Below are 26,257 nucleotides of genomic sequence, written 5' to 3' on the forward strand. Positions count from 1 at the left end.
ATCATAATATAGTTGATGTTGAAAAAATTCTGTCATTTTAAAAGATTAACTCTTAACTTTTATATCCTATAGTATTGTCAGATCTCATTTCTTTTAATTTCAATTTCCCTTAAGAAAAAATTATAGTATCCATCTTACAGCTAGCTTTGTGGGGAAGTGGTTATGAATTGATATTATAAATTGCTTAGGATGGTACCTGGGGTGTGGTAGGTACTCATTAGGTTTTAACTATTATAATTAATTTAAATTGTTGAGCATTCTTTCATTTAATTTTTTTCTTTTTTGTTATTAAATTTTAAAAGCATTATTATTATAAAACCAATAGTATAAAAATTAGATATTTTTAAACACCATGTGTTTTAGGAAAAAATTTTTTTGAAAATTAATAAAAATAAAAATTAGGTATTTTGTAGAAAGTAAATTAGCCCTAATGCCACTATTTTGCATAGGTAAATAATATATAAACTATATGCAAGTTTTGACTTTGCCATTAATTTTTTAATGTCTGTATTCTAATTATTGCTTTAGAAAACATTGAAAATTGGTTGAAAATGGAAATTGGGAGATACTCATTTCCTTTGCTACTTTTTTGATAATGTTCAGCTATTCTTCTAAAATGGAATTGATACTTTATTGTAATTAATTTTCACAGCTTTATATCCTTTAGTAATGATAATAATAATGATTATGTTAGTAATTTAATGAGCTTCAGTTATATTTCAGGAATTAGAGTAAGCACTTCACATATGCTAATACTAATTTTTGAGATTAGATTGTGAGTTCCATGACACAGTGAATCAAGAGTTAAGAATATTTTATCTAGCGTGTCTTTTCCTTCCCTCTTTCTGCAAGCCCTGTTCTTTTTGTTTCACTCTTAAACCACTCTAACAACCGCTAACTGATCTGCCTTCCTTTTTGCCCCTGACAAATTGATCTTCTATATAGCCACCAGAGTAATCTGTCTTAAAGGCAAATCTTACCATGTTCCAATCATGCTTTAAGCCTACTAATAACTCTTTATGGCCTAATGGATTAAGTTGAAGTGCCTTGTCATGGCATGCAGTATCCACAGAGATCTTGTGGGCTTACCTACCTCCTCAGCAATTTACCATTCTTTTCTTATTCTTCACTGCAGGAATACAGAAGCATCTTCAGTTTTTTCCTACATACTGTGTTGTGTCTTGCTTTTGTGGTATCATTCAGTCTTTTTTTTTTTTTTTTTTGAGACAGAGTCTCGCTGTGTTACCCAGGCTGGAGTGCAGTGGAATGATCTTCGCTCAGTGCAACCTCTGCCTCCCAGGTTCAAGTGAGTCTCCTGTCAGCCTCCTGAGTAGCTGGGACTACGGGCACCTATCACCATGCCCGACTGATGTTTGTATTTTTAGTAGGACCTGTTTTCACCATGTTGGTCAGGCTGGTCTCAGACCCCTGACTTCATGATTCACCTGCTTCAGCCTTCCAAGGTGCTGGGATTATAGGCGTGAGCCACCACGCCTGGCCCAGTCTGTCTTCTTGACCTGAGATATTCTTTTTATTTCTCTTTACCTTGATAAATACTATTTACTATTTACTTCACTTGTCACTTTTTATTAATTTTTTTTTTAAAGAACAAGATCATGTCCTTTACAGCAACATGGATAGAGCTGGAGGCCCTTTTCCTAAGTGAACTAACATAGGAACAGAAAATCAAATACCACATGTTCTCACTTGTAAGTGGGAGCTAAATGTTGAGTACATATAGACACAAAGAGGGAATAATAGACAGTCAGGCCTACTTGAGGGTGGAAGGTGGGAGGAGAGTGAGAATGGAAAAACTACTTATTGGGTACTATGTTTATTATCTGGGTGATGAAATAATCTGTACACCAAACCCCTGTGACACATAATTTATCTATATAACAAACCTGCACATATACCCCTGAACCTAAAATAAAAAGGAAAGATTTGAAAAAAATTTAGAAAATATATTTAGGGGGTACAAGTGCAGATTTCTTGCATATATATTGTATAATGGTGAAGTCTGGACTGTTAGTTTACCCATCACCCAAATAATAACCATTGTACTCAACAGATAATTTTTCAATCCTCACCTGCCCTTTCCCACTCTCTGTAGAAATTCATTCGAAACACGTCTTTGCTCCCCGACACCCAAGATAGCTTAGGCATACACATATCTTTAATATTTTACTAATATCACAATATATATATTATCATAAATTATGTCTTTCTTTACTAGACTCTGAACTATTTGGGTGCAAAGAGCATGTCTTACTCATTTTATTTTCACTACCTGGCATTTTTCTTTTTTTTTTAACTGAGTTTCACTTTGTTGCCCAGACTGGAGTATGGTGACATGATCTAAGCTCATTGCAACCTCTGTCTTCCGGGTTCAAGCAATTCTTGTGCTTCAGGGGTCTGAGTAGCTGGGACTACAGGCACACACTACCATACCTGGGTTATTTTTTTGTATTTTAGTCGAGATGGGATTTCACAATGTTGCCCAGGCTGGTCTTGAACTCCTGAGCTCAAGTAATCCACCTGCCTTAGCCTTCCAAAATGCTGGGAATACAGGCATAAGCCACTGTGCCCAGCCAACATTTTGCTTGTTAATTGGCAAAAGTTTTAGTGAGCGAATGAATGAATGTAAGCATTCATAATGGCAGGAAACTGAGGCATGGGGATATCAGTGAATAACTTTAACTTACATATTTGACTTTTAGTTCAGATTAGCAAATTTAGCATTTATGCTTTCTGAAAGACACATGCCTCATTTACTAGGGATACAGAAATGAATAAGAAATAGTATCTACCTTTAATAATTATGTAAATCTCATGGAGAAGATAAGACAAGTACTATCATACTAAAGATTATGAGAATTATAATAAAAGGATCTCATATATTATGGGAATTTGGAAGATTTTCTCTTTTCTGTCCTCCCCCACCCCAGCCCAGTACTCTACCTGATGTAATTATTTTATTCAATGATGTGATCAGGAAATCTTTGTGTTAGAGGGAAGTGGTACTTGAAATTGGGAATATTGAACGGGTTTTGACAGGTGGCAGTTTGAAAGCAAATATGTCTTCCTGCCAGACGGATTAGTGAGAACAAGCTAGTGGCAAGAAAGTATTGTAAGAAGCAGGAAGGGACACTGATTTGCTCTTAGGATAGGGTATGTATAACAGGGATGGACTACTTGTGATGGTTTTTAACTCCCTCATGTTTGATTGGGTGGCATTTGTAAAGTCAATGAATGAGGGTCGCCATATAGATATGACATACACACACACACACACACACACACACACACACACACACTGCATGTGCCTGTAGTCCCAGGTACTCAGGAGGCTGAGGCATGAAAATTGTTTGAACCTGGAAGATGGAGGTTGCAATGAGCCTAGATCATGCCACTGCACTCCAGCCTGGGTGACAAAGTGAAACTCTTGTCTCAAAAAAAAAAAAAAAAGGCAAGATGCCAGATAGTGAAAATAAAAAATGAGGCTGGGCGTGGTGGCTCACACCTATAATTCCAGCACTTTGGGAGGCCGAGGCGGGTGGATCACAAGGTCAACAGATCGAGACCATCCTGGTCAACAGCGTGAAACCCCATCTCTACTAAAAATACAAAAATTAGTTGGGCATGATGGTGCGCGTCTGTAGTCCCAGCTACTCGGGAGGCTGAAGCAGGAGAATTGCTTGAACCCAGGAGGCAGAGGTTGCGGTGAGCCGAGATTATGCCATTGCACCCCAGTCTGGGTAACAACAGCGAAACTCTGTCTCAAAAAAAAAGGAAAGAAAAAATGAGTAAGACATGGTCTTGGCATCCAAAGATTTCAGAGTCTAGTAAAGAGAGACATAATTTATGATAATATACTATATTATGTGTGGATATATATATATATATAAAATATATTTATTATCATTTCCTCTACTTTATTTAGGAATTATATGCTAAATATGAGGACTTGGGAATGTGTTGGGCACTGTCTAATACCCAAATGTAAAAATTCAACTTTGATGTTTCTTGGCTGTGGAAAACCAACAAGAATCACTGTGGAACTTTAAACAATACTGTAGAATAGATCTGAGTTTGTACTAAGTGTCCTAATTTTTAAGTTGAATTTTATTCTTTTCAGTTTCTGAAAATTACAACATTTATATCCAAACACGAGCCTGCATTTGTTTTGCAGTAGCACATAAACAAAAATTGTGAAGTTTAACTGTAATTTTATGTGATTAATTATGTGATTAAAATTCAGTTGCAGTTAAAATTATTATATAAAATCTTAGGGTTCCCCAAAGTATCATGAAAATTGCGATATTGTACTTATATTGGTGAAAAGTAAAACATTGTTTGGAAAGTAGGTGGTGGTGTGTGTGTGTTTATACATATGTACATACTTTTTTTTTCTTATTTAAAGTTACATAGCAAACTTCTGGAGACAGAGCGCCAACTAGGGGAAGCTCATGGTAGGCTAAAGGAGCAGAGACAACTTTCAAGTGAAAAGTTGATGGATAAAGAACAACACGTGGCTGATTTGCAACTCAAACTTTCTCGGTTAGAAGAGCAGGTAAGCTAGCATTTTCAATGTATTAGTAGACTTGAGAAATCTTTAATATTGTTATGATTCATCAATCTGTTAATTGTGAGAACTTTAATTTGACTTTTTAAAGTGCAACATTTATTACTCTACAGTAGCAGCATCCTGCTTATTAACTACATTAAGTCATTTTGTTATAATTGTATTCCCTAAAGGTCTGAACAAAACTGCACAAAGAAAACAGCTCTTTCAACTTTAGGCAGGAAACATACTGGGAGTGAGCCTATCAGGCTGCTTGAGTCTTCCTACCCAGGAAGGACTACTTCCTAATGAAACAGTAAACTATGAATTGTTGATAAAGCTCATTAATGACATGTAGTTGGTACATATAAACTTTGAGTTTCCATTTAAGAATTTTTGCTTTTAAAAATTAAGCATATGTTTGAATGCTATCCCTAATTAGACTTGCATTTGCTGAAAATTATGCTTGTAAATGGATAAAGTAAAAGTTATCATTAGATTGCATCTTTTATTGGAATTAAACACATTATTTTTTATTTTTAAGTTTTTAATTTTTTATTTTATTTTATTTGTGTATGAGACAAGGTCTCTCACTCTGTCGCCCAGGCTGGAGTATAGTGGCACTATCTCCAGTCACTGCAACATCTGCCTCCTGGCTTTAAGTAATTATCCCACCTCAGTCTCCCCATTAGGGACTGTAGGTGTGTGCCACCATGCCTGGCTAATTTTCGGATGTTTTGGTAGAGATGGGGTTTTACCATGTTGGCAAGACAGGTCTTGAACTCCTGACCTCAAATGATCTCCCTGCCTTGACCTCCCAAAGTGCTGGGATTACAGGTGTGAACCACCATGCCTGGCCAGAATTAAACATATATTTTACAATAAAATCTGTAGCTTCAGCAATAGGTTTTCTTCTAGACCTAAAATCTTAGATGTGGTAGATGATCCTATTCTTTTCCAACAATTGGTAATTATAACTATTAAGGAAAAAAATAAAAGAAATACTGATATGTAGTTTAGATTATTGTTACAAATAATTTATATGTAATTAATCTCTTGATCATACCAGTTTTCAAAAAAAAAAATTAAATGCCAACCTGGAGAAAGATTTTTTAGGATAAGTCTGTTTATAGAAAATAGTTTCTTCAACAAGAGATTAAGATTCTATAAGTAATGAGATACTACTTTTAAAGTTGATTTTATATGTTACCTGAATTTATTGTTCTGTTCAGACTTGAGAATTGAGGTAATGCTTGATGTTTATGAATAATACCATTATGCCTTTAAGTTTATCAATTGACAATCTACATTTTTTTTAAGTTGAAGGAAAAAGTAACATATTCTACAGAATTACAGCATCAATTAGATAAAACAAAGCAACAGCATCAAGAACAACAGGCTCTTCAGCAAAGCACCACGGCAAAACTCCGAGAAGCTCAGGTAAACATTGTTTGCATTATTAGTCTTGCAAACAAAAATTAATTACCATTACATATACTATAAGGCAAAAAAGAAAATTAATTAATCCAAATTATCCTTTTGTTGTGGCAAAACTAAAACATACAAAATACTTGATTGTGTGGGATATTGGTAATTTTGAAGCCTGGATAATCAGAATATTATTTTTCTTTTGCTTACTATGTTGAAAAGCTTTTCCAATATAGTGTAAAATATTATAAACACATTTATTATGTATTTATTATATTTTATATATTAATTTACTTAAATTTATTAGATTTATCTATTAAATATGTTTAAATAAATTTATTTAAATAATAAATTTATTATTATTTATTATTGGTTAAAATACAGTATTTGGAAAATCAGAAATGTTCAAATAAAATTACGTGGGATAGTTAGTCCAGTAAAGAAGAATATTTTGTATTTCCTACAGTAGAACTTAGTATTTATTGGCCATTTCTTTTCCTGCTTTATAACCATCATCCGAATTTTGGAATTGTAGGTGTAGAAAATATAATTGTTTGGGTTAAATTTATACAAAGTCTGCAGTATAGCTTAGAATAGTGAAAGAAGTTAAGTTTTCATTTTATTGTGGTGAGGGGAGGTTGCCCGGCTGTTGAAATGAATTTGACTTTAATATTTTTAATTCATTCTTTTATTAATCACTGTGCCTAGCACTGTGAATAGAGTACTTGCTCTCTAGGGGATGCCAATTTAATGATATGTATATAGAAACAATATTGCAGTTTGAGGGAGGAAATAATATGCCCTTCTCTTCTGAGCTTGGAGAGTGCCATGGGAGTCAGATGGATAGAGATCAAAATACTGGATTCATTTATTTGTTCTTTTTTGAGACAGAGCCTTGCTCTGTCACCAGGCTGGAGTGCAGTGGTGTGATCTTGGCTCACTGCAACCTCCACCTCCCGGGTTCAAGCGATTTCCCTGCCTTAGCCTCCTGAGTAGCTGGAACTATAGGTACACACCACCACACCCAGCTAATTTTTGTATTTTTAGTAGAAATGGGATTTTACCAATATTGGCCACGATGGTCTCTATCTCTTGACATTGTGATCCACCCGCCCTGGCCTCCCAAAGTACTAGAATTACAGCTGTGAGCCACCACATCCAGCCCATTTATTTGTTCTTTTGTTATTTAAAAAATATTTATTAATATCTACTCTCAGAACTGATTTTGTGAACATAAGAGGGAACAAAACAGATGAAAATGTCTGCTCTTACAAGCTTAGTGAGAGAGTCAACAATAATCAAGGTAAATAGGCAAAACATATAGCATGTTAAATGGTGGTAAGTGCTATAATGATGACAGAAGGAGGGGTGGGGAGTTGGAAGCATTTTGTTGGGGGCAAAGTTGGCACTGCAGTGTTAGGCCTCTCTGAATAGAATGAAAGACCTGAAGGAAGGAGGGTGCGAGCCTATGGATTCCTAGAGAAGACCATTAATACATTAAAAGGTCCAGAGACTGGAGGATGTCTCAAGAATAACAGGAAGTCAGGCCCGCAGTGGGAAAGTGTTAGAAGAGTTAAAAGGGGCAGGTCATAGAGCTCACAGAAGGTCAGAACCTCTAGTGCCTCGTAGGTAATTTTAAGGACTATTTTACTTTGAGGTAAGATGAGAAACCATTGGAAGTTTCTTAGCAAAGCAGTGATATGATTTGACTTATAATTTCACAGAATTATTCTGGCTGATGTATTGAGAGTAGACTGTATGGGTACATGAGTAGAAGCAAAGAAACAAGCTAAGGTTACTGCTACAATCTAGACAAAAAATGATGTGGCTTGGATTAGAGGAAACAATGCAGGTAGTGAGAAGCCTTCAGATTCTAGATATACTGTAAAGGTAAAGCTGACTGATTTATTGTAGAGTATTGAGTGAGAACTCAAGGATGACTCCAGGGGTTTTGGCCTGGACATTTAGAAGGATGGATACCAGACTCTTCAGATAGAGTCCCACTGGATTTGGCAATATGGAGGTCATTGAGGACCTTGATAAGGGTGATTTGCATAGAGAAGTGGGACAAAGGCCTGATTGGAGAGGGTTGAAGAGAATGGAAAGAAAAAAGTGTGATAGAATGAATATAGATAATTCTAGGAGCTTTATTGGAAAGGGCAAGGAAGAAATGGGAATAGTAAAGCAAGTGTGAAGAATTTGGTCTAGGTCAGCAACCAAGTGGGCTTTCTTATGCCATACCCCAGAATTAAATTAATTTATTTATCCACAAAGCTGGAAAAGACAGCCTTTCACCTTCTTGCAGATGGGTTGTCTTTCAAACTGAGCGGGGACAGCAGGGACTCAATCGAACATACTTATTTGTTCCTTATTCTGCACCTTCTGTTAAGTTTAAATTTTTATTTCCTGGGAAGGAATACAGAAAGGATGAAAGAAAGACAGGCCAGGTAAAGTCCCTCATTATGGTAACATGAAAAGTCCTAACAACTAATAAAAGACACATAATAAGTCTAGTTCTAGGTGTGTATGTGTATATAAAATTTATTATGGTGGTATAGAGAATAGTTACCTAACCCAACTCTTTTCCAGAGTCTGGAAAAGAGCAGCCATGGAAAACTTTTTAAAAGTGACAATCTGAACACAAAGGATGAGTAGATATTTTGGGGGTGCAAAGATGGTGGTAGTTAGAAATTTACTCCAGATAGAAGTTACAAGGATTTAAGTATACTGAGGCTAGTGTGAACTAAACTCTTAGGTTTTGCTGGAACTTAAAGTATATGTTAGAGATTAATTAAAGAAGTCAGAGCATTAGATATGGATAAGTTTATAGAGGATCTCATGTGACATTTATATTTCAAGATGGAGAGACACTGAAGATGGAAAGGTATTGAAGGTCTTAGGAAAGAATTGCCATAGGCAGATTTACTTTTTAAATAGATTATTCTTGTCGATGTGTGAAAGATGGAATTGGTTGGGAATATTCTGGTATGAGATGAGTTAAAATACTAATATATGCAGCAGTTCAGATGAAAAATAATAATTATCTTAGTTCAAGCAGTTGTTGAAGTCATAGGGACAAATGTGGGAAATACTTAGGAAATAAAATAAACAGCACTGGTTGACTTAATAGATAAAAGGGATGAGAGAGAAAAGGAACGACTTCCAGGATGGTGGCATTGGATGCATGGTAAATGGAGATGTCATCAGCTGTGTTAGTGAATGTGAGACAAATGGCCATCTCATAAGGGAATGTGATAAGTTCAGTTTGGGACGTGTCATGAGGCACCAGAGTGATGTATTTAATATTAATTTAAAGCTTGGAGGAGGGAATCATGCTATATATATATTAACTGAGACATCAGCATATATGAAGTAAATGGAATTATTAGAGTAGATGTGATCAGCCAGAGAGAGAGTATAGTGAAAAAAATTGATAATTGGTAACATAAGACTTCTGAGAAACACCAGCAAGGGATGACTGGGTAGAAGAGCAGCCCAAGATCAGAGTAATTAAGAAGAACCTGCAGAGTGGAAGCCAAAGGAATAGGAAGAGTTGAAAGTTAGGGGTAATCAGCACCTTCAAATATGGGTGTGTGTGGTGGTGATGCTCAGTATGATGAATGAAAAATACCAACTAGATTAAGCAATTAAGTAAATTGATAACCTTGCTAAACATAATTTCAGTAAAGTAATAAAGATGAAAATCTGATTGTTGATTAGTGAGTAAATGAGAGATGAGGGAATTAGGAATGTAAATATAAATCATTTTTGAAATTTAAATGTCAGTTGTTTAAAGACTGGGCAGAAACTGGAGGGGGATGTGTCCTAGGGAGTGTTTTTGAGAATAAGAGACCTAGACATGTTTATATTCTAGGACAAAAGGATTCATAGGGTATTGGGGAAGAGGTGACTGAGGGAATAAGGTGTTGTTCAGAAGCTACAATGTTACTGATACAATGGGGGAGGGTGAAATGGGGCCCATTGGCTGAAGCTTGAGGAAAGGAGGTAAATATGGTGTAAGGTATGTATACATAGCTCCATATATCTATATATAATTATATTTATATATAGTTATATGTATATATGTGTATCTATATCTGTCTTATATATCTGATATGGATCAGAAGAGTAGTAGTAGGAAATAAGTTTAGAGCATTAGAAAAAATGTGGTTACTTAAGGTTTTTTGTTAAATTCTACTCATAATATTATAGATTTATGTTATTAAATATATAATTCTAATTAATTGTGTGTATATAATTATATAATTTCATATAAAATTATCTATTTTTGGAAAATCAGGATTGATCCTTCCTTAAACTCTCATGTTTCTTGATAAAGTTGGAGATAGTAATAGCTGAATATCAGGCAAGCAGAGATTGAGAATGTAGAGAGAATATGGAATTTTTTAAGTAGTTATTGAGGGGAATGTTTGAGGATGAGGAACTCATTCAAATAAAATGATTAACAAGATAATTCTGAACATATTCTGTGATGGAGCTTGAAACTGGAACCAGAAATTTGTAGTAGCACCAATCTATGGAGTTTTGTGATGTTACTCTTAACAGTGCTTAGAAGTATAGGAGTAGAGAATTGGGCTTTTTGGGGGTGGCTCTTGGAAATTTTTGGGTGAGAGGAAACAGACAATGTGGTTGAAAGAATGGTTAAGGTTGATTCATGTCTATATAGAAGGTTCAGGAAGAGAAGCTAGGCATATGCTGAATATGCTAGAAGGAAATTGAGGTCTGTGACATTGAAGAACAGAAATTAGGTCATTAAATTGGAAGACAGTTGTGGTCATAGAGTAGGATAGAAATTTCTAGCTAGAAGAATTTCAGGTGGTTACAAAGCCTATATGAGTGAGTGAAATGTGGAATGAATAAAGGTCCAGGAATTAAGATGTTATGAATGTTGAGGCTATGCTCTTAATTCTCTATGTATTTTGTATTTCCCAGGAAATTGGCAGAAATTGGGATTGAGAGAAAGACTAAATCAGGTCTCAAGTCTTCAGTGAATGAGGTAGGGATTTATAGATGATAGCAACAAAAAGTAGAGAGTAGAATAAGTAAATGGCTTATTCTCCAGGGCAGCACAAAGCTTTCACATGAAGGAGAGAGTAATGGCAGTGAAACACTAGGAAAAGGTTACCCTCCTCTACTTGCTCAGTGGAATAGGCCTTACTGACCAGAGCAAGGTGAGGGATGAGGGAGAATTGGCATCTGTAAAGGAGAACCGAATTTCAGTTAAGACTTGGAAGCAGAGTGACTTTTTTTTTTAAATGCTTTGAGCAGTGGGATATATTTGCAGAATGGGCAGGTTTGTTACATAGCTACACATGTGCCAAGATGATTTGCTGCACCCATCAACCCATCTTCTAGGTTTTAAGCCCCATGTACATTAAGTCTTTGTTTTAATGCTTTCCTTCCCTTTGCTCCCCCACCCCCTGACAGGCCCAAGTATGTGATGTTTCCTTCCCTCAAAGTGACTTTTGTGGAAAGAAGCTTAGGCAGGGAATTCTGATTCCAGATTAGTGGAATGTGGAGAGAGGAGTTATCTGTCAGTGACAGGAACAGAGACAGAGCAGAGAGGGTTGGTTGCCTTCGTCATTTGACCAAAGCTTAGAAGGATGAGAAGTATGCTTGCAAGTAAGTGATCTCAAATCTTTTAATATTGGCACAAATCATGAGAGTACCACATGGTTGCTGGCTCTGTGTCAGCAGAGTGGTGTGGAAGTAAAAGAAGAGGGATCCCTTGCTGTATCAATAGAAGAGTTCTTTTGGGGTGTTGAAGTGAGCCTGGGCATGTATGTGATTTAGAGTGGAATCATTTATTTTTCTATTCATTCAAATGACTTTTTTAGAACATATGTGTCAGATATCTTGGGTACCTCAATGACTAAGACACAAAAATCCTGACTTTGTAGAGCATACATTTTAATAGGGGGTGGTTGGAATGAGGAATAGCATGAAAAATAAGCAAATTATTTAGTGTGTTGGAAAGTAAGCACTATGGAAAGAAAATTATAATCAAGATAGGGAGTATTGGGAAAGGCTGAAATTTTAAATGTAATGGTCAGAGTCATCCTAATTAAGCAGGTGATGTTTGAGCAAACATTTGGAGGTGGAGTAGACTATGTGACTCTGTTGGGGAAGAGTTCCAGGTAGAAGGAACAAACAGTACAAAGGCTTCCAGGTAGGAGTGTGCCTAGTGTGAGATTAAGGAATGATGGGTCTCATGTGTCTGAAATGGGTCAGAAAAAGAGGAGTAGGAGGAGGTAGGATTAAAGTGTTAAAAAAAAGAATGTGGTTAGTTGAGAGTTTTTTGTTCAATTCTAGCTTATAATGATATAGATTTATATTATTAAATATGTAGTTCTAATTAACTAAATTTATCATTTTAAAATGTAATAGTTTAAAAAAGTAGGACTGAGAATCTGAATGATAGAATTTATTATTAGTCATTTTATGTTTGAGGAATAACTTAAGTTCTCTATCCTTAAAGCAGTAGTTTTCAATTCTTTACAGAATGATTTGGAACAAGTACTACGTCAAATTGGTGATAAGGACCAAAAGATCCAGAACCTTGAAGCTTTGCTACAGAAGAGCAAAGAAAATATTTCATTACTAGAAAAGGAAAGAGAAGATCTTTATGCAAAAATTCAGGCTGGTGAAGGAGAGACTGCTGTTCTTAACCAGTTACAAGAAAAAAACCATACATTACAGGAGCAAGTAAGCTTGTAAAATATACTGTACCTCTAAAATTTACTTCTATCTCTCTAAGTCTTCCTAAATGCTTATTTTAAATTATTCTTCCTTTTCTCTCTTTTTAGCACATTTTAAATGTTATGTATTTTTTGACAAATAGCATCTCATGTATCTTAAGAGGTAGGTTACAGGTTGTAGTGATAGTTAACATGATTTGACAAAGGAAAATGTCTCAGTTCATGTCCCTGGATGTAAGTTAGTGTGACTATGAGTAAATCATTTTACATTGCTAGCTCACTGGAAAAACAGAGATATTAATAGTGCATACTTGCCTAATGGTATTTTTGATATTAAATAAAATGAATAATGAAATGTAATAGTAAATTAAAGGTATTAATCAAGTGTTAGTTTTTATTGTGTATTGATTAACATATATATTTTGGTAAAGTGTATGTCTTTGAATAATGTATAGCCAATAATAATTTTCATAAGTTGCCTTAATGTTCCAACATTAAAATGTAGTTTAAGAAAAGTTTATAAAATTTAGATCAATGTATTTTCAAACAAAAAAGAAGTTATAGTTTTTTTGGGGAAGAATTGTGTAATAAGTTATTATCTAAATGAGAAAACATTTAAAACAAAGTATCAGAAGGCCATATGACTTTTCTAACTTTAGAATTAGAATATAACAGATTCTCCCCCTGCCCCCAAATTTCTAAGCTAATTTTGAGGAATTCTTTAGGTTAGTTTTTAGTTGTTTACAACTTGGCGTTGCTTATCATATAAATATGGTCAGGAAGTCATCTGTTTATTTTAAAGAATAGATTAAAATCTACTTCTGTTTTCTGGCCATATTGGGATAGTTGAAACCTATTTAGCCTTTCTGCCATAAATAAAGAAAAGTGGAAAAAATGTACAAAACCACTGTTTTCAGACATAGGCAGTGCAGGACTGTGATCCCTGAAAGAACTCTTTGACCATTCTAACTTTGGACCCAGAGACATTTTCCAGACTGTGGCTCAGATTGGGGGAATCTAAGAAAAAGCCCAGTGGTCTTATTGAACTGAGGATATGAGAAATTAAATTAAATTGAGAGACTGAAGTTCAGGGAGTTTAAGGCAGCTCAAATTTGGAGGGTAGGATACCAGAAAAGATGGAGCAGTACAGAGAAAAAGCTTCAGAAATCTGCTTAGGAATCTACTTGAAGGTTTTGTCTTTGTACTTGTAAAGTGGGATTCTATGAGGCCAGAAAGTGAATACTATCAAGGAGCTGCAGGCTGAAAAATTACTAGTGCTTACACAGGGCTGGGAGATGTTCAAGTTCCAGCCAGTCAGAAGAATGATGCAACTCAACACTTGGAGTATTCAGTAGACACACCAGAAGTGTCATACCCTAGGAGAGGAGTAAGGCTAAACTATCCCTAGAGTAAAAGCTGCCATACATCTGACCTTAAAAGTACAAAAATAAGCCTTAAAAGGATCCAGTAGAATCACAAATATATTAAATACACACTGGGACAAAACTCAACATTCTTTGAAAGAAGACAACAAAATCGAGAGTGGTCACAATAAATAGTAAATGATTGCTAGACATGTGAAGAAACAGAAACAATGTGAGCCATGACCAGGAGAGAAAGTATTCATTGGGAACAGACCCTGAAGTGAGAGATGATGGAGTCATCAGACAAGTACTTTAAAACTCTTTAATATGCTTGTGGATAGGAACAAACATCTGTAATGATGGAGACAGAAGTAGAAATGGCTGGGTGCAGTAACTTGTGCCTGTAATCCCAGCGACTCTGGAGGCTGAACTGAAAGGATCCCTTGAGCCCAGGAGTGCACTACCTCTGTGCTGTTGTACTCCAGCCTGGATGACAGAGTGAGATTCTGTCTCTTAAAAAAAAAAAAAAGTGAAACTTATAGAGATAAAACAAAAATAATGTGAAATGAAAGTTTTATTGGATATACTTAATAGATTAAGCAAGTAGAAAACAGTATCAGTGAACATGAAAGCCGATTGAAACTGTTCACAATGGAGTACAGAGGGAAAAAGGCTGGGGAAAAAACAGTGTCTTAGCGACCCATGAGATAGTATTATACAAGCTAGCGTAAGTACAATTAATGTCACAGAAGGGTGGAGAGGGAGAAGATAGAAACAATGGCTAAAAAAGTTTTAATTTGTAAAATTATTTCTGTATTTCAAGTGAAAAACATGTAATTTTTTATTAAAAATATGAGCCTACAGATACAAAAACCTTGGTGAATTCAAAGCAAGGTACTTCAAAGAAATATCAAATGACTTGGATTTCATCTAAAATTTTTTTTAAAAAAGTAGGCTCTTCAAAAGATACCATTATGAAAATAAAAGCCATAAGATAGAACGGGAGAAAACATTTGCAATACATGTATCTGACAATTCAGAAATGCCCAGAATATATAAAGAAATCTTGTTATTTAATCAGATCAGTGATTGGCTGGAGCTAGAGATGGGATGGGAGGAATGACTGCAGAAGGGCATGAGGAAACATTTTGGGATAATGGAAATATTCTTTATCTTTATTGTAGTGATGGCTGGTTAAATGAGTATATACATTCATCAAATCTCAAATTGTACAACTTAAATTGAATAAATTTTATGTAAGTTACAACTCAAAGATTATTTTAAAAGTAATGTCTGAATTTAATGTTATTTCTTGGTATTTGAGATATTTGGAAAAGAAAATAATTTTGCTTGAAAAATTTTGAGATAAACTATCATAAAGAAGTTTAACATTCTCATGGTTCTTAAATTTAGGTTTCTGAATTTTTTGTTATATCATTTGTAAACTTCATGATTAGTCTTACTTGTATAATAGGTAACTCAACTAACAGAGAAGCTGAAGAATCAGTCAGAAAGCCATAAACAAGCCCAGGAAGATTTGCATGACCAGGTACAAGAGCAGAAGGCACATCTTAGAGCTGCGCAAGACCGTGTCCTTTCCTTAGAAACCAGTGTCAATGAATTAAATAGTCAGTTAAATGAAAGCAAGGAGAAGGTCTCCCAGCTTGACATACAGGTAACATTAAATTTAATGTTTGTGTAAAGCATGAGTTTTAGCCATCAAATATTTTAAATTCTGTTTCTATCTCTTTTTGCCTTGCATAGTAATAGGAAAAAATTTGAAATAGGAATTAGATAAAGACTATATCTAGACAATTTTTTGAACTTTCCTGTTTGCCCTCTCTCTCTATCTCCCTCCCTTCTCCCTTCTGCCTTCCTTTCACTCTTCCTCTCTCCTCACCCTCTTGCTCTCCTTCTGTCTCTCTCTGGCTCTGGCTCTGGCTCTTGCTCTCAGGCTCTCGCTGTACCTTTCTGTCTCTCTCTGTCTCCCTCTCTGTTTCTGTTTCTCTCCTCAAGCTACACCTGCTGAAATCACTAAATCTTTTAGCTTTTCTTTGTTTTGATCATGTCATTATTGTTTTTGAAGTTCAAATTAGTTCGATACTATACCATTAGATTTCTATGTTAAATATTTTTTTACTTTGATTTTTAAAATCTTCCTTTAAAGGTCTGACTTCTGATTAAAAAAAAAAATTCCCCTACATGGTACCATATTCTTTCAGAAGTCTATATAGCAGTCTTGCTCAATGAGTCAATCATAGGGTGAGCAGTAAGACATAATTTTTTGTTATCATTTGTGAACTTCATGGTTAGTCTTACTTGTATAATAGGTAACTGTTATTCTCCATTCTTACTATTGATTTCTTATTCTGTGCCATAGAAGATAAATGTGTAGAAATAGTTCAGGCCTTGATTTTATTTTAAGAGAAGGATGCCACTGGAAATCAGGAATATAATAAAATAATATAACTGGCATACGTATTAGAACTTGGAGAGAATACACTTTAAAAAATTATTTGTTAGATGAGTTATATGATAGATAAACTGATATGTCAATGTCCAGTGTAAAGGGCAGGGACATGGGGAGGAAATGGGAGTCTAGAGACAATGTGGATGAACTAATGTGTTAGGCCAGTCTTTGATTCTTTCTGCATTGTAGGATCCTTTCCTTTACAAGATTGCCCTTCCACTGCTATTTATTTCAGAACTAGTTTCAACAATGAGAACAGCTTATTTTTTTGTTACTGTCATTGCTCCCATTATCCTTGACAATAATCTCTTCTTTGCCATTACTTTTTGAAAAGTGTTACCTGTAGATATTTTTAAGTTTTTGAGGCTTCTTTCAAAACAGCTTTAACTTCTTTGTGAACCTAGTGTTAATTCATAAAGTAGGAGCTATGGCCTTACTTTTCTTTTGAGAATTAGGACTCTAGTGCTTTAAGTGATATTATTAATAAATGAATGTCAACCAAAACTGCTTAGCCAAGGGGTATTAGCTGTAGCCAGCTGTAGCTTAACTGTTAAGATAATGTTGTTTTCCTGGAGTATCTCTTTAACTATATAAATGAGGCTTTTAAGCTGTTTCTCAGTTTTAAGTTCTATAATATACCTTTTGATCCCTTCTAAGGTACTTCCTTGTATGCATGATCAGGACAGCATCAGGGTAAATTATTATGCCCATGTGTGAGGGCACTTCACTATTTTCACTGTTTTGAGGGCTTTAATGCAAAAGTTGTAACAATTGTAGCTTTGTAGCAATTGGTACTTTTAGGTACTTGCTTATAAAAACTTCTAATGCCAAAGTTGCAACAAATGTAGCCTTGTAGCAGTTGGTACTTTTAGGTACTTGCCTATAAAAAAGTAAGCAGAGGGGCTGGCTATATGAATAGGCACATTTCCCGCCCCCATCAGAAGCCTTTCTAAAATGAGGCAAACCATGGAGCAATTATTTAATTTCCCCCAAACTTTCTTTATATGCAACATGACTTTGAAATATATATGTATCACATTAGCTGAAGCATGCTGTATAAAAAAGATCATGAGTAGTTATCATATGTTAAAATATTTCATGAATTTTTGGTTCCTCCGATAGATGAAATGCCATATGTAAACAAAGCTGACTTTTGCAAAAATAAGTTCATAGTCTATGCTATATATTCATCAATATAGAATTACTATGTATTATTTAAAGGGAAGATTTCTTTAGTTTCACCTTTAAATCAGTGTAGATGTATATACCTTGATGTAACTATTATTTCTGTGAAAATTAAGTATTTAGGTATTGAGAAAAAATTATTTGAATATTTCCTTCAGCTTGTAATCATGCATACAATGTAAATTTCAGATTTCTTATGTTCATTGACCCTCTCTTCAACCAGCTAAAAGAATGTTCCCCCCAATTTTCTGTTGTCTCAAAATGTTAATTTTAAATATGTGTTTTTACATATATATTTTTATTTTTTGCTTTTCTTATTCGAGGTGAGTTGTACTAAAGGTATTCAACCACTTAAAAGTGTTACTTTTGAGTAACTAAGATAGATCTGTTTGCTTGTTTGATTTTTATTGAAAGCCTGTTGTTGAAAGCCTAGAATTTTTTATGTTTAATATTTTGACTCTAAGCATCAAAAGTAAAACCCTTTAAGTGAGAAATTATCAGGGAATACTGAATTTTACAAAGTGCCAGTTGTCTGGCTGTTTTGAGTCATTGAATTCTGTAATTATTGATTATCTTTGGAGTCATCATTTTTTGGGGGGTATGGTTATTTACTTTATTATAAGAGTGGTAAACTTTCAGATAGTCCCTTCTGAAAGATACAGTGGCCTTTTTCTGGACAAAAGTATATTTTTTCTTTTTCCGTGTGTGTGTGTGTGTGTGTGTGTGTGTGTGTGTGTGTGTGTGATTTTAGACGGAGTCTCACTCTGTGGCCCAGGCTGGAGTGCAGAGGTGCGATCTTGGCTCACTGCAACCTCTGCCTCCTGGGTTCAAGCGATTCTCCTGCTTCAGCCTCCCAAGTAGCTGGGATTACAGGTGCCTGCCACCATGCCTGGCCTGACTTAATTTTTAAATTGTTTAATCACAAAAGCAGTGTGCATTCAAGCAAAAGGAAATCAAGAACTAAATATAAATTAAATAATTTGTAAATGTTGTTACAGATTAAAGCCAAAACTGAACTATTGCTATCAGCAGAAGCAGCAAAAACTGCTCAAAGAGCCGATCTTCAGAATCATTTGGACACAGCTCAAAATGCATTACAAGATAAACAGCAGGTAGGGAAACTGATGCAATTTCATACTGTAACCCAGTGCTTTGGTAGATAAACAAATTGCAAATGTAAAGACGATACTCAGTTTTATATAATTTTGTGATAGACTTGCTTATCCCCCTTAATTTCTCCATGAGTTCAGAACCAGTTGAGTAGTAAAGGTGGGGGTCAGCTAGATGGAGATAAAAATATCAGCTTTGTTTTTGATAAAGCTCTACTAGTATGCAGCTGTGGTTCGGCTTCTTGATACTGTCATTCTCCTCTAGCCTAGATGTTGCTGTAGAGCAGAAACATTTACTCCTAACTTTTGAATTGTTGCCTCATCCCTTCAAGTGTTGGTGATTGGAAGGGCAGACCTCCACACTTGTTTTTAGTAGGTAGGCTGGACCATGACCCAGATGTACCTGCCATTAGAAGCAGGAAAAGAACACTATATATTCTACCTCAGTTATTAAAGTTACTCTTTTCTTGGGAATAGGAAGAAAGGAGGAGCTGGAGGGAATACAAAAGTAACTTTTCTCAATACTCTGATAGAATAGAAGCATTCTACTCTAAGGTCAAGGTGAATGTTGCTGGTAGATTTTTCTTAGCTTTTACCGGTAGGAATTTTTAAAATTTACTTGTTATTCAGGGAGTAATATTAGTTATTGGCCTTCCCACTTTTTTTTTTTTTTTGAGACAGAGTTTTGCTCATGTTGCCCAGGCTGGAGTTCAATGGTGCGATCTCGGCTCACTGCAACCTTCACCTTCCAGGTTCAAGCAATTCTCCTGCCTCAACCTCTCAGGTAGCTGGATTATAGGCATGGGCCACTGCACCCAGCTAATTCTGTATTTTTAATAGAGGTGGGGTTTCACCATGTTGGTCGGGCTGGTCTCGAACTCCTGACCTCAGGTGATCCACCTCAGCCTCCCAAAGTGCTGGGATTACAGGAGTGAGCCACTGTGCCCAGCCTTATTAGTCTATTTAAAAAACAAAAACAAAAAAATACACACAGAGAAGTACATCAACTTAAGAAACAGTTTTCTATATTCACCCTTTACTACAGTCCTATTTAAATGGAATGTTTGTTCTTAAATTTGGTATATATCCTACTTTTGGTATATAGTAGATTTGGTAGTAATTTTTATTTTGTTCTTTTTGTGCAACTGGATATTCCGGATGAATTGAACAAGCCTCATAGATGTAATCACTGTAATATTTTAAAAAAATACTTCAAAAAAATGGTGCTTTGAATGTTGAAAATATTTAATTATAATATGAGTGTGTTACTTTATAGTTAGCCTGGCTAATATTCTATTGTATCTTTGGTTCCTAAAATAATTCTTCTTAAAGATTGAAAAGCTATTAAACTGTTATACATATAAACTTAGTATCTTAGACTACATAAGAATTTAGTTCATGTCCTTTATATTGATAGGTAAGTATAGCCTCTGAAATATCATTAGACTTATCTGAGATCTTACTCCAAATTTTTTTTTACTAAAATTAGTATTTTCAATTTTTCTTTGAACATTTGGGCACTACAATATACTAAACCTTACCAAAGTTTTCTTCAATTGTGCTTTTCTAAAGGAGTTAAATAAGATTACTACTCAGTTGGATCAGGTCACTGCAAAGTTACAAGACAAGCAAGAACATTGCAGTCAGCTGGAAAGTCATCTTAAAGAATATAAAGAAAAATGTCTCTCTTTAGAACAGAAAATCGAAGAGCTAGAAGGTCAAATTAAGGTTCGTATAAACGAAGTTGAATTTAGTCTTATTTTCTACTTCAGCAGCAGTGGAATCTCATGACCCACATGGAATCAAACATTTTTAATTAACAAAGAAAGGTGAAGTTGTGGTATAAAATGTTTAAAAAATTACTTGTAATTTTTCATGTCTTAATTTTGAATTCTATCTTTATTTTTAATTTCTTTCTTAATGAGTGTCTTTTATAAACGACAGTCAACATATATACTGATTCCATTGTAATGTGTTACTTTTTCTAAAGACAACTAACCAGGGATCTACTCTACAATTACAAAGAACTTACCAATTTTTTGTTGTGAAGTCTCTTCTAATCCTTCATTCTTCTATCTCCTACCAACTTCTTCCAATATCACATTTCAGATATGGTAGTCTTTTTCCTTTTTAAAACTTCATACCCTTTCAATTTTGCCTCTAATTTAATAACACATTGAGACCGTGGTAAACTGCATCTTACTTTAACAAAACTCCAAGTGAATGATTTACTGAAGAGATGAAATGATTAGACATCTCAGAAGGATTTGACCTCAGGTTTTTGTCCTTAAAACTAGAGCCACTTGCTTCTTAAATGCCTTTGGCTAAAAATAAAAAAATAAAAACAAAAAATAAATTTTAAAAACTTGAGCTACTATCAGTTAAACAGAAACTTCTCAAGTTACTATATATATGTAACTTATACTTCCACAACCAGGTGAAGCATATGTGTATGATTGTAGAGTCATGAAATGTATATATGTACATACATATCAATATAATATGAGAGAAGAATTACAATTCTGTTTATACGTTCCTTTTTCTTTTCTTTATGGCAAATGATAATAGCAAACTCAAAGTACTTTAGGCATGGTTAAAAATAACAAGTATTATTTTACTGAAAAGTATCTAATGAGAATTCTATTTGGGTACCTTTTAAAAAATAGTGGTTATTTAGAACTGAGTGTTTATTGTGATGATCAGCTCTAATACTTTGTAATTATCATTTTATAGAGTATTTTATATTTTTCATATAGACATGTAGAATAGCTACATCAAATACCTTTTACTTAATGAGTATTTTCAGTGTAGGTCAATGGTAAGGGCTACAGGTACCAATCGATTCATAAAATATTTATTATGCAAAATCACTACCACTGTGCAAGTATTGTGTAAAGCTTTACAAACTGAATTTTAACAGTTTGATGTTGTAAATTTGTAAAAATACAAACATAATTACATGTATATATATGAGATGCAAACTATATTCTGAAGAACAACAATGTTATCTAGTCCAAGAGATTAAAGAAGCAAAATGAGGAATTTAATTGACTTTATATTTTGGATCAAGAGGTGTTAATGAGAAGGAGTATATGAGAACTTCATTTTAGTTTTAAATATCTTGTAATTACATCAGTGTTTTTAACTATGACTATAAAAATAATATATTTTAAGTGAATACATGAGTGAACCTGTTAACTTATTTTTTCATGCTTGAGTTAACAACTTTTATGGAGTTAATAACTATTTATGTTTCTTTTAAGTTGATTATTTTATTCAGAATTGGTTTGTTTGTTTGTTTGTTTGTTTGTTTGAGATGGAGTCTCCTTCTGTTGCCCAGGCTGGAGTGGAGTGGTGTAGCCTCAGCTCACTGCAACCTCTACCTCCCAAGTTCAAGCCATTCTTCTGCCTCTGCCTCCTGAGTAGCTGGGACTACAGGTGTGGACTACCATGCCCAGCTAATTTTTGTATTTTTATTTTTATTTTTAGTAGAGATGGGGTTTCATCATCTTGGCCAGGCTGGTATCGAACTCCTGACCTCAAGTGATCTGCCTGCCTCTGCCTCCCAAGGTGCTGGGATTACAGGCATGAGCCATTGTGCTCAGACAAGAATTAATTTTAAACATTAGCACTTAGCGGGTACCTATTATGTATAAAGCCTTCTGCTGGGTCTTCTGAAAGATTTTAAAATAAATAACCTCCTTAGTAATGGTTTCAGAATGTGTTTTATATTATAATAAATATTTGATGTTTATTTTTGTGTATTTCATACCTATTTGAATATAAACCAAAATGTTATAATATTTAATAATGGATTGCTAATTACTAATATTAAAATGGCTGCCATACCATGTTTCTTCCATAGAAACTAGAAGCTGATAGTCTCGAAGTTAAAGCAAGCAAGGAGCAGACTTTGCAAGATCTACAACGACAAAGACAGCTGAACACAGATTTAGAGCTTAGAGCCACAGAATTGAGTAAACAACTTGAAATGGAGAAAGAAATGTAAGCTAAACCATTTTACTTATAAATTAAGGGAAAAGGTAATAAACTAAGTATTGAAATTTCCTTCAGATTTAAATTTTGCTATTGTAGTGCTTAAAGATTTATTAAATATTTGTGTTGATTTTATAAATTGCTGATGTTAATATGAATGAAAAAATAAAGCCATCATAATATGGTAAAATTTCACTACAAAGGACTGAAAACTTAGTTTTACAAACTTTGGGTCATGTGTTTTCAACAATGATAAGCTGCTTATTTTTCTGGAGCAAACCAATTGTTTTGAAGTGTTCGCAAATTTGAATAAATTAATGTAAAATTAAAAATGCAGGAGTATTTATGTAGTACTCAAAAGTAGTTAGACTTCTAGCTATACCAAGCAGGGAATGTATTATTTCTCATAAGAAGTGATCTTGTCAGCCTGGGTAGCATAGCAAGATTGCTTGAGCCCGGGAGGTCAAAGCTGTCACCACTGCACTCCAGCTTGGGTGAAAAAGTGATACTTTGTCTCACAAAAAAAAATGACCTCAGCTATGTGATGCATTCTGGCAGATTGTCTATGCTTATGAAAACAAAGGAAACACAAATACCAGTGTACTTCTTTTTTTTGTTATTGAGGTGAAATTCACACATAAATGCACAGATTTTACATATGTACTTTGAGTTTTAATAAGTGTGTATTCTGTGTATCTATGCATCTAGCCACAGCCCCATATAGGACATTGTCATCACTCCTGGAGTTTTTTCACTTGCCCTTCTAGTCAGTACCTTCCCTATCCTTTTCCTGTAGACAACCACATGGTACCCTGACACCAGTATCATGGTATTGGTACCTAATGTCATATTACCTAATATAATATAATTATATTGAAAATCATAAATGTAGCTAAGTTTGTGTGGTGTAACACATAAAAATAACCATAAAAAATTTTAATATACCATATGATGGTATATATTAAATGTATCTTCAACTTTATTATTCTTCAAGATTGTCTTGACTCTTGTAAGTTCATTGCTTTTCCATATACATTTTTGTATTAACTTGTCCATTTCTACAAATAAAGCTATTGGATTTTGATTAGAATTGCATTGAAATTGTAAATCAATTTGGGAAGAAGTGACATCTTAACAACACTGAATCTTCTGATACACAAACATATGTCTTTATCTACTTGGGCCTTCTTTAATTTCTTTAAGTAGTATTTTTTTTTTTTATTGCACTTTAGGTTCTGGGGTACATGTGCAAAACATGCAGGATTGTTGCATAGGTACATACGTGGCAATGTGGTTTGCTGCCTCCATCTCTCCATCACTTGTATCTGGCATTTCTCTTCCTGTTATCGCTCCCCAACTTCATTACCCGTGGCTGCCCATCCCCTGTTCTCCACCAACAGACCCTAGTATGTGATGCTCCCCTCTCTGTGTCTATGAGTTCTCATTGTCCAACACCCACCTATGAGTGAGAACATGTCGTGGTGTTTGTTTTTCTGTTCTTGTGTCAGTTTGCTGAGAATGATGGTTTCCAGATTCATCCATGTCCCCATAAAGGACATGAACTCATCATTTTTAATGGCTGCATAGTATTCCATGGTGTGTATGTGCCACATTTTCCTTGTCCAGTCTGTCATCGATAGGCATTTGGGTTGGTTCCAGGTTTTTGCTATTGTAAACAGTGCCACACGCATGTGCCTTTATAATAGAATGATTGTAATCCTTTAGATATACATCCAGTAATGGAATTTCTGGGTCAAATGCAATTTCTATTTCTAGGTCCTTGAGGAATCACACTGTATCCCACAATGGTTGAACTAATTTACACTTCCACCAACAGTGTAAAAGTGTTCCTATTTCTCCACATTCTTGCCAGCATCTGTTGTCCCTAGATTTTTTCGTGATTGCCATTCTAACACGGAATGAAGTGGTATCTCAATGTGGTTTTGATTTGCATTTCTCTAATGACCAGTGATGATGAGCATTTTTTCATATGTTTGTTGGCCTCATAAATGTCTTCTTTTGAAAAGCGTCTATTCATGTCCTTCGCCTAATTTTGAATGGGTTTGTTTGTTTGTTTTTTCTTGTAAATCTTTTCAGTTCTTTGTAGATTCTGGATATTAACCCTTTGTCAGATGGGTAGATTGCAAAAAATTTTTCCCATTCTGTTGGTTGCTGGTTCACCCTAATGATTCTTTCTTTTGCTGTGCAGAAGCTCTGGAGTTTAATTAGATCCCATTTGTCTATTTTGGCTTTGGTTGCCAAGGCTTTTGGTATTTTAGTCATGAAGTCCTTGCCTATGTCTATGTCCTGAATGATTCTGCCTAGGTTTTCTTCTAGGGTTCTTATGGTGTTAGGCCTTATGTTTAAGTCTTTAATCCATTTGGAGTTAATTTTAGGGTAAGGTGTCAGAAAGGGGTCCAGTTTCTGCTTTCTGCACATGGCTAGCCAGTTTTCCCAACGCCATTTATTAAACAGGGGATCCTTTCCCCATTGCTTGTTTTTGTCAGGTTTGTCAAAGATAAGATGGTTGTAGATGTGTGGCATTGACTCTGAGGCCTCTGTTCTGTTCCATCAGTCTATATCTCTATTTTGGTACCAGTACCATGCTGTTTTGATTACTGTAGCCTTGTAGTATAGTTTGAAATCAGGTAGCGTGATGCCTCCAGCTTTGTTCTTTTTGCTTAGAATTGTCTTGGCTATGCGGGCTCTCTTGTCGTTCCGTATGAAGTTTAAGGCAGTTTTTTCCAGTTCTGTGAAGAGGGTCATAGGTAGCTTGATGGGGATAGCACTGAATCTATAAATTACTTTGGGCAGTATAGCCATTTTCACAATATTGATTCTTTCTAACCATGAATGTGGAATGTTTCTCCATCTGTTTGTATCCTTTCTTATTTCCTGGAGCAGTGGTTTGTAATTCTCCTTGAAGAGGTCCTTTCTATCCTTCATTAGTTGTATTCCCAGGTATTTTATTCACTTTATAGCAATTGTGAATGGCAGTGCATTATTGATTTGTCTCTCTTTCAGTCTGTTATTGGTGTATAGGGATGCTTGTGATTTCTGCACATTGATTTTGTATCCTGAGACTTTGCTGAAGTTGCTTATCAGTTTCAGGAGATTTTGGGCTGAGATGATGGGGTCTTCTAAATATACAATCATGTCATCTGCAAATAGAGACAATTTGGCTTCCTCCTCTCCTAATTGAATACCCTTTATTTCTTTTTCTTGCCTGATTGCTCTGGCTAGAACTTCCAGTACTATATTGAATAGGAGTGGTGAGAGAGGGCATCCTTGTCTAGTGCCAGATTTCAAAGGGAATGCTTCCAGTTTTTGCCCATTCAGTATGATATTGGCTGTTGGTTTGTCATAAATAGCTTTTATTAATTTGAGATACGTTCTGTCGATACCTAGTTTATTGAGAGTTT

General features: G+C 34.9%; 1 protein-coding gene across 9 annotated transcripts in view; it reads left to right on the plus strand.

The window, feature by feature from the left end:
- EEA1 (early endosome antigen 1) overlaps positions 1-26,257 on the plus strand; it is a 160,149-nt gene that overhangs the window by 93,452 nt on the left and 40,440 nt on the right. For all 9 annotated transcript variants that reach the window (XR_013521953.1, XR_013521952.1, XM_078337018.1 and 6 more), the window contains 7 exons: positions 4,424-4,573; positions 5,885-6,004; positions 12,515-12,718; positions 15,550-15,750; positions 18,729-18,842; positions 20,412-20,567; positions 22,705-22,844. Coding sequence is in view for 7 of the 9 variants with exons in the window: in XM_078337018.1 (XP_078193144.1) it covers positions 4,424-4,573; positions 5,885-6,004; positions 12,515-12,718; positions 15,550-15,750; positions 18,729-18,842; positions 20,412-20,567; positions 22,705-22,844 (1,085 nt within the window). In the remaining 2 variants the exon portion in view is untranslated. The remainder of the gene's footprint in view (positions 1-4,423; positions 4,574-5,884; positions 6,005-12,514; positions 12,719-15,549; positions 15,751-18,728; positions 18,843-20,411; positions 20,568-22,704; positions 22,845-26,257) is intronic.

The sequence above is a fragment of the Callithrix jacchus genome, chromosome 9 (assembly GCF_049354715.1).
Source record: "Callithrix jacchus isolate 240 chromosome 9, calJac240_pri, whole genome shotgun sequence".
NCBI classification, from domain to species: Eukaryota; Metazoa; Chordata; class Mammalia; order Primates; family Cebidae; genus Callithrix; species Callithrix jacchus.